We start from the raw sequence: 9058 nt of genomic DNA on the forward strand, positions 1-9058 counted from the left end.
GAAGCAAGAACAATTGCTCCCATTTTTAAAAAAATATATTTATGTATTAATCTGAGCGAGGGAGAGCGCGCACCTGCAGGAGCGGGGGGGGGCGGGGTGCAGAGAAGCAGGCTCTCTACGGAGCAGGAGCCCCACGAGGGGCTGATCCCAGAACTCGGGGATCCTGACCTGGGCCACCCAGGCGCCCCGCGCCCAGTTGCTCCCATTTTACAAGGAGGCAGCTGGGTCCCGGGCACACGGTGGAGGGTAGAGCCGCGAGGTGGAGACAAACCTGGGGCTCTAGACCCGCGCTCCTAAGCACCTGGGCGCGTCCCTGCAGGGAGCGCGTCAGCCCTGCGTCGCGCAGCTGCTGAGGATCGCGGTTCCAGGCATCAGCCGGGACCCAGGGGCTCTGCAGCCCCGCGGTGGCGGGGACCCGGGGTCCCCGGGGGCCCGAATGTGCCCGTTGGACGCTTCCCAGCCGGAGGCGGGCTGCGACCCGGCTAAAAAGTGGCGGCGGGACTCGGGGCGGGAGCCACCTCCCGGGCGGGGCGGGGTGGGGCGGGGCTCGGGCCCCCCAGGAGCGGCGGGCCCGGAGGGGGCGTGGCGGGGGCGTGGCGGGGGCGTGGTCTTGGCCCCTCCAGGAGCCGGTGGGCGCGGAAGGGGCGTGGCGGGGGCGTGGCGGGGGCGGGGCCTTGGCCCCTCCGGGAGCCGGCGGGCGCGGAGCAAGGCGGGGCGTGGGCGGGGCGTGGGCGGGGCTAGAGTCCGTCCCCGCCCCCGGGAGCCGCAGCCGCCGGGCTGGAGCAAGGCGAGGCGGGGCGGGGCTCGGGTCCCCGACCCGGGAGCTGCGGGGGCCCGAGGTGGGCAAGGCGGGGCTCGGGTCCGTCCTCCGCCAAGAGCCGGCAGCTCGGGCTGGAGCAAGGCGGGGCGGGGCCGGGGGCGGGGCCGGGGGCGGGGCGGGGCTCGGGTCCGTGCCCTCCCTCCCGGTCCCCCTCCCCCCCAGGTCCCCGCCCCGGGAGCCGCGGAGCCCGCGGAAGGCGGGGCGGGACGGGGCGGGGCGGCGGCGGGAAGGGGGGCCCGGGCCGGGCAGCAGCGGCCGCCGCGCCCCGAGCGCCGCGATGGGGCTGGAGACCGAGAAGGCCGACGTCCAGCTCTGCATGGACGACGACGCCTACAGCCGCCACAGCGCCGTGGACTTCGGCGACCTGGAGCAGCTGGCGGACTCGGGCTCCGACCGCGACCCCCGCCGCCTCAACTCGCACCTCCAGGTGAGCCCGGGGCGGCCTGGGGCGCGGGGCCTCGCACCTCGCGGAGGCGGGGGGAGGCCGGGGTGGGGGGGCGCTGGCGGCCCCGATGTGATGTGCCCCGCCCGCCCCGGAGATGGGGGCGCCGCGGCCCCTCCTGCCCCCCTCCCCCCACCCGGGGGCGCCGCGGCCCCTCCTGCCCCCCCCCCTCGGGGCGCAGCGGCAGAGGTTCGTGACCCCTGGTCTCGCCCCTGCAGGTGGGCTTCGAGGACGTGATCGCGGAGCCCGTGTCTACGCACTCCTTTGACAAAGTGTGGATTTGCAGCCATGCCCTGTTTGAGGTCAGCAAGTACGTGATCTACAAGTTCCTGACGTTGCTCCTGGCGATGCCCATGGCCTTCGCGGCAGGGGTTCTCTTCGCCACCCTCAGCTGCCTGCACATCTGGTGAGAAGGGGCACCCCGGGGCGCCGGCTCGCTGAACCGCGGGGTCGTGCCTTGCCCCCTGCCCCCCGCACCCCGTCCTCCCCAGGCCTGCTGCGAGAAGAGCGGGCGCCCGGGCGGGAACGGGGGCCAGGTAGGGCCTTCCTTAGGGGCCTAGGTTGGCTGAGGAGCTTAAACAGAAGTGACCTTCCTTCGGGTGTTCCTAAGGCCCAGCTGACGGTGCAGGTGGCGACCTGGGGGCCCTGCTCCCCGCCGCACAGGCTGCGGGTTAGGACTTGTGCCCGTGGTTCGGGCAAGGCACTCAGGTCTTCCATCACCTTCTATTCGGTCACCACCTGTGCTTGGGCGAAAACAAACGGGATCCCCTAGCAGGACGCCAGTGACAGGATAATTGAGCAGGGATGTCAGGCCTGGTTAGGCGTGCGATGGATGGAGGGGCAGCTCCAGCCCTGCCACTAGCAAATGGCAAGGATGACAGCAGAGGAGAGGCCCTGTGTGTGCCATTAAGGTGAGGAATCCCCCACAGAAACGAATGAACGCCCAAGCTGCAGGATAAGGAAATGAGAAGGGCTCCAAATTACTTTTTTTCACCCATGACACAACATGGGGAGTGGCATCAACTTAAAGGGAAATCAAGTATAGAAACCTACTGGGCATTAATAGGATATTTTGAGTGACCTTATTTACACTCAAAATGCATCATAAAACTTTGGAGAACCTTTCAAGCATTAAAAAAATTTTAAAGGAAAGTGTTACATCTACCAAGAAGTTGTGTTGCTATTGTTGTAAAAGGTATTCACTTGGTCCTGAGAGATGGAACATTCTGATCATCCCCCAGTATTGCAACAGTTGTCAAGCTTGTGCTTAGGGCAGTCCTGGCAAAATGTATAATCCTAAATGCCTCCATGTCTTTCTTAATCACTTTACATGGTATTGCCACACCCTCACACCCTAACAGGTATTGTGTTCATTGCTAGAAGCTACAAAATTATTCTCAGTTCCCCTTTACCTTGTAAATCAATTTGCTTTAGTTACTTAACTAGCTAGTTAGCTCAACCAGATAAATGTATTGAGTGCTTAGTTTGTGCTGGGCGCTGGGCGCTGGGCCAAGGATGAGTAAGTTGTAGGGTCTGCTTCAGTTGCCTCAGCATACCAGGGCAGCTGGCTACGTAACAGAAGTAGATGCTGAGGAAAACCCATTGAGGAAGATGGAGGGGGGGCACTGGGAAGTCCTCACAGAGAAAAAGGAGTCTAAAAAGTCTTTTAAATTATATAAAAAAAAAAAAAGATCTGGGCACTTGGGTGGCTCAGTTGGTTAAGCCACTGACTTGATTTCACCTCAGGTCATGATCTCAGGGTCAGGAAATGGAATCCTGATCAGGCTCAGCATGGTCAGCTTAAGGATTCTTTCTCTCCCTCTCCCTCTAGCCCTCCCCCTACTCACACACTGTCTTCCTCTCCCTCTCCCTCTCCCTCTCTCTCTCTCTCACACACACACATAAATAAATAAATCTTTATAAAAAGTGGATAAATAAAAATTCACCAAATAAGGACAAAGAACATCAATTTAATTTGATCACTAAAGATGGAAAACAACTAAAATATGTTGAAAGTGCCAAAAGACTGCCAGAGGAATGAAAATCTTTGCCTTTATACACAAGCAAATTCACTAAGGCCAGATGTATGGTTAGCTCGTATTCTGACATTAGGCACATGGATTTTTTAAAAGACACCTAAGCCAGCACATAAAGTTTTGGATTCCTAATTAACCAAAACCAGTCATCTAACCTCTTTCAAAAATGTGAAAACCTGAGTGACCACATAGCATATTGTAAACTGTTGGCTATTAAGCTGTTTAGAAATACAGAGTGCCATGTGTATGATCAACAAAGCTGGGCTTTCCTAGAGCACCCATTGAGGAATTGAAAACAAAACGGTTTTCGTGTTCTAAATAGTGGAAGACCTAAGTAAAGCTACAATTACCAAATGATGCTTCTCTTCACCTGGTTCTCCTGAAAACGGAAGGTGTTTTTGTGTGCGCAGTGCTTCCAGTGGTGAATCATCAAACCATTTCTTTTTTTCAGCTACATAAAATGTATTATTTAACCTCAGCTTGTTTTTCAAATTACATTCATGCGGGACATTAATATTTAACAATCATCCATTCATCATCAGGCAGCTGTGATTGTAAGTAGATAAGTAACTTCAAACAAAAAAAATGCTTAAAAGTTAGTTTATATATTGATAAAATAGATTTATCATTAATGGATTACATTCCCATGACATGATAAGACCAGATCAAGGAAAGAAAGGCCTTATAAAAGAACCAACCTATTTGAATAAGCCTTTCTCCTGCACTGTTTCACTCCCCTTCTTTCTTTTTTCTTTTGGCAGGGGGCAGGGGTTGTTTAGTACCAAGACGTTGGTAACGAAAGCTATGAAAGTATTCAGTAATAGATATTCAAGCCACATGACATTATCACAATGGATCTGATTTAAGATTGCTTCAACAAACAAATAACAACAACAACAAACACCCAGAACTCAATCTGGTGATGTTGGATCCTTGGTCAGAAGTACAGGCCATGAGGGACCAGTGGATCGGTTTGACACCATACCGCATTCAGGAGATAGCCACCATCTGGCAACAGCAGATCATTGATCCGAAGGGAATCATATCAAAGGAATGTGGTTGGAGCTCCCTTAACCCTTGTTTTTGCTGGGATGCGATTCAAATAGATGGTCCAACTTGCAGAAATATGATAGTAGCAATTTCTCTTCAAGAAGAGATTTTTACTTTCTTTAAAAAAGCTTATTTAAATTCAATTTGCCAACATAGAGTATAACATCCGGTGCTTTTTAACATAGCAAATTGCTGTGACCATGCAACCTACGTGACACTATACTTAATGCAAAGCTAAGTAAGAGTCTCTTGTTCCAAAGGCTTTGTTATCCAATGGAGGAGTGTGTCATTCTATAAATTAAAAGGTTTCTTTAAGAAGTGCTTGAAGAGCATCCGATCCTCTGATCCACAGTGAGAGAACAACAACTTAAAGAAAATAAAACTAAAATGAGTTTACCATATCCTATCAACTGAAGTCTCAGATGTAAGCAGCTGCACTTTGCTGAACTGGAAAGTCCGCTTTTGTCCTGTGCTTAAATTCCCTTTTAGAACATGGAGATCTAAGAAGCTATGCGATAGAAAATGTCTTAGCCTAAGGAAGAGGAGAAAGTGTATTATATTCTTAATGAAGTAGATTTGGTTAGGAAGCCTTCTGATGTACACTTTAGTTGTATAGTACATGCAATTTGAGATTATTTTCTTTTCACTATTTATTCTGATTTCACATTGTTCTACTTACGCGTGACGGCATCATATGTACATTATAATGACAGCAGCATATAGACGTTTCAAGGGTGCACAGTAAGTGTTAATCCTTATAGCCAATCTGTCAGAGCTCCTGTTCTACCTTAATTTGTAGTGATACACCCAAGGCCATACATCAAGTGAGAAACAATGGGATAAGAAGTCAAAAGTTGTCATCATTCAGCATTCCATTCAACTGTTTAGCTCTGAAACACCCCGTAATTAATTTTCTTTAAAAATTTCTTTTAGTCTTTAGCACTTGGAACAAGATATGAGATAAATATAAATGTGTATACAGTCGATATGAATAATTCAGTATTCTAAAAATATCTCAATCAATCGGACAGATCTTCCCTTCCCTTTCGGCTAAGCACAGCAGACCTTTACTTAAGTCCCGTTTTAATAGTAAACCAGGAAAATCAACCTTACCTCCTTGTGCCCATCCAGATAATAATAAAAATTCCATTGAGGCTACCAACAATTCCTGAGAATTCAAAGATACTTTTGTGCTCGAATATCACTTCCACAACAGAGAGCATTATTCAGAAGATTATAGAGAAAATTAATCAGCCTGAGGAATATGAACATTTGCAAATTATCCTGAGAAAAGACATAAGGAAAAAATAATTCCAGTATAGCCTAGGTTTTTTTGTTTTGTTTTGCCTAAGAGTTCTGACATAATTGCAGGGTTCTTTTAATCCTACCACACAGCTCTACCACACAGTGTATATAATAACTATGAAAAATTAGTAATATTAAGCATGACGGAATGCTAAATTCGGTTCAGCTCAAATCTTTGATAAAGTTCAAGGGTGTCCTCACTCAAAGAGCCTCCATTCTAGTAGGAAAGACAGAAATGGAGCCATCTATTTATGATCCCCTTTGGTAAATTTGAGGATTAGGAAATTTTGTACTTTAGAAGCCAAAGAAAAGGAGTATCCAAGCCAGCCTCGCCCAAGGGATAGGGAAGTGGAATGAGGCAACTGGAAGTAGAACCTCAGGAAAATATGAAGAATTAAGCAGGTTTAATGTTTAGGGGCAGATACATTTACTGTTTTATTTCTTGTTTGCTTTACTCTTTTAGGTAGCATGCCACCTACCGAAAGACTACTAGTGTTTAGTATCTACATGCTCGTTTATTTTTTTAAGCAACATGTCTCTGCGCATCTCATCACTCTGAGGGTCACTGTTTATTTACTTGTTTCAAATGTACAGCCAAATTTAGGTAAATTCGGCCATCATTATATCTTTCCATGCACGTGCAAGAGTCAGCGGCCTTATTTGGTAAAACCAGTAATGCCTACACAAATCTCTTCCTCCATTCCAGGATTATAATGCCTTTCGTGAAGACCTGCCTCATGGTCCTGCCTTCGGTGCAGACCATATGGAAGAGTGTAACAGATGCTGTCATTGCCCCGTTGTGTTCAAGTGTAGGACGCAGCTTCTCTTCTGTCAGCTTGCAAGTGAGTCACGACTGAGCACTTGGACCCCAGGGCTGGAGAGCTGGATACTGTAATACTTCTTTGTTGTTATAATGCAAAAGCACTACTGTTCTGTTCTAAGCATCCCCAACTGTTCTAATTAAGAAAACATTTTTAAGATGGGCAACCACATTTGGAAATGTTGATTGGCAGATCTTCTCAAATAATGCTCTTCTAATTCATAGTCAAGGATTTCGTATCTAACTTTAGAGCCAGAATAATACAGTAGGTTGGCAACACTTAATTTTAAAGGCAAGTCTTTACTTTAGTACAAAAGTACATATTTTATAACGATGAATTTATAAAGATCGAGGGACGTTTCCCAAACACTATAATAGTTTTGTGCACAACTGCTTGTAAAAAATATGGAATTTCTTTTTTTTTTTTTTTACTCTGAAAGCAATGCTTTTTAAATTACCTTTGCAGATAAAGTCATGGGAATACTTACAGGAAAAATATACAAAGATCCTAGAAATTACAGTGACAAAAGCATGCCGTGGTAATAGGAGCTATCAAATATAGGACAAATAAATGTGAAAATAGAGTCATGAACATGTGTACCTTTAAGTAAGGTATTGTTAACCTACAGGTCTATTTAATAAGATGTTTCATTTTACTGTATATTTTGTACTTAATGTAAATGTTGCTCTAATCAGATTGCTTTTAAGTACTTTTATTATATTTGTTATCTTGTTGAACTAATATATAAAATGAGTAAATGTATCTTTCATGGGGAACTTCATTGGTGAGACTGCACTGTCTTGATTACGTAAGCATATATCTCTTCTTTGGGAATATAATGTAAAAGAGCGATATACAGGGCTTTTCTCTAACTTTTCCAAGCAAAATCCTGAAATGTTTCATGAGTGATGCTTTCCTGGCTGTGACCTTAAAAATAATCCAAATCTAACTGGTATTTCATCTGGGAGATGCTTTCTCTCTTGTAGTTAGAAATTAAACTTGTATTCTGCGTTCCTGTTAATGTCTCACTTTACCTTCAAGTAATACTGGTGCTATTTAATAACATTTTACATAAAAGCTATTTCTGACACTTAAGCACTATTTCAACTGCAGTGATTCATGGAGAGAGACTTACAGGAAAGTTGTCAATTTGTTGGGCCCATGCGATTGAGCTACAGACACACACACACACACACACACATGCAAAAACCAACAGATATACCCTTCCAAGATATTGTCTGATATGGATTTTGTTATACAGTATAAAATGGTTCTTATCATTTTTGAACTATAGTGTCCTATTTCAATGTTATGAGTCACTGTTGTTTTAAAAATCTCATTATTCCAAAATGAGAGGCATATACAGAAGATGTCTATGATATACGTGGTTACTATAATTTACACATCTTAAAAGTGTGTAAATGCTCAAATTTCAGAATTATTATCAGAACCTGAATTAACATTCCTTTGAACATCTTCATAGATGACAAATCTTCATTCGATGAAGATTAGTTTTACTTTTCCAAGTTGCCAAGACTGGTAAATATAAAGGATGTCTGAACTGGAATACTATTGGGGGCCAAAGTAAATGAATGATTAAACTATGAAACTCCTATCCTTTTGAAAATAGCTACAAAAGAGACTTCAAAAGTGCCTCTGTAGCATCCTTGAGAGTCCCATGATCATTACCTTAAAACATTACCACTCATTTGACTACATAGATTTTATTATGTTAAAAATCAATCAGTCTTGTGATTTTATAGTTATACGATAAACTGTACAACTATATAGTTGTATTTAAAGTGTTTTATAAAATATGTGGATATGTTGATTGGCCGAAAGTATTTGCTTACTAAAATATGCTTTTAAATAAATCATAAGCTTAAATCATATCTTTTCCAATAGCTATTGATAAGTTTTAAAGCAAAATATATACACACAGGCATATAACAAAACCCATTAAGTTTTAACAAGTAAGACATATGATTTCCTTATTTCTGAATAGCATTGATTATTGTCAAAATGAATTTTTATTGAGATTTGCCATTAACTATTTTATTTCAAAGATTGAAATTTTTTATCAAGTGGACCCAGGTTTCATGTACAAATATGTTGGTTCTTTTATTTGGGGGTGGGGCAAATAGATGATAAGTATCAGTAATAAACTTTCTAAAAACTCATAAAATGTGTTCATTGTTTTTATTACATTAGATATAAAACTGATCAGTAAAGAACCTTTTCCTAAGCCATTAAAAACCCATAACAGGAAAAAAAAAATACATGAGTTGCTGCTTATTCAGGAATGTATTTGTGAAAAATTATGGAATTAGTAATTTAATTATTTGTTTTCCCAGCACTTAAACAGGTTCCCTATAAATTTTTCTATCACTTGATGAATAGTATACACAATGAATTGTTCACAAAGTCATCATACTTCATCTTCCTCATGAAATGGAAGTCTCTTGCTAATCCTAAATAAACTGATATTTCTGTTTTCAATTTTTTAAATAAGAAAGTAAAACAATATAAATCACATGTACTTGGATAGTGGTACCACGAAGCCAGACTAGAGTACAAAATTATT

At 44.4% G+C, this 9058-nt stretch overlaps 1 protein-coding gene across 2 annotated transcripts; it reads left to right on the forward strand.

Moving 5' to 3' along the window:
* Positions 1–990: 990 nt before the first annotated feature.
* Positions 991–8659, forward strand: CAV2 (caveolin 2). Of its 2 annotated transcripts, XM_025464741.3 has the most exons (3): positions 1023–1247; positions 1481–1668; positions 6360–8659. In XM_025464741.3, the coding sequence occupies exons 1-3, from the start codon at positions 1098–1100 to the stop codon at positions 6508–6510; spliced, it is 489 nt and encodes a 162-aa protein (XP_025320526.1). In that variant the 5' UTR covers positions 1023–1097; the 3' UTR covers positions 6511–8659. The 2 variants fall into 2 exon arrangements, with proteins under 2 accessions (XP_025320527.1, XP_025320526.1); XM_025464742.3 differs by lacking the exon at positions 1481–1668 and having other exon boundaries at positions 991–1247; positions 6360–6548.
* Positions 8660–9058: the final 399 nt, after the last annotated feature.

The sequence above is a fragment of the Canis lupus genome, chromosome 14 (genome assembly GCF_003254725.2).
Source record: "Canis lupus dingo isolate Sandy chromosome 14, ASM325472v2, whole genome shotgun sequence".
NCBI lineage: Eukaryota > Metazoa > Chordata > Mammalia > Carnivora > Canidae > Canis > Canis lupus.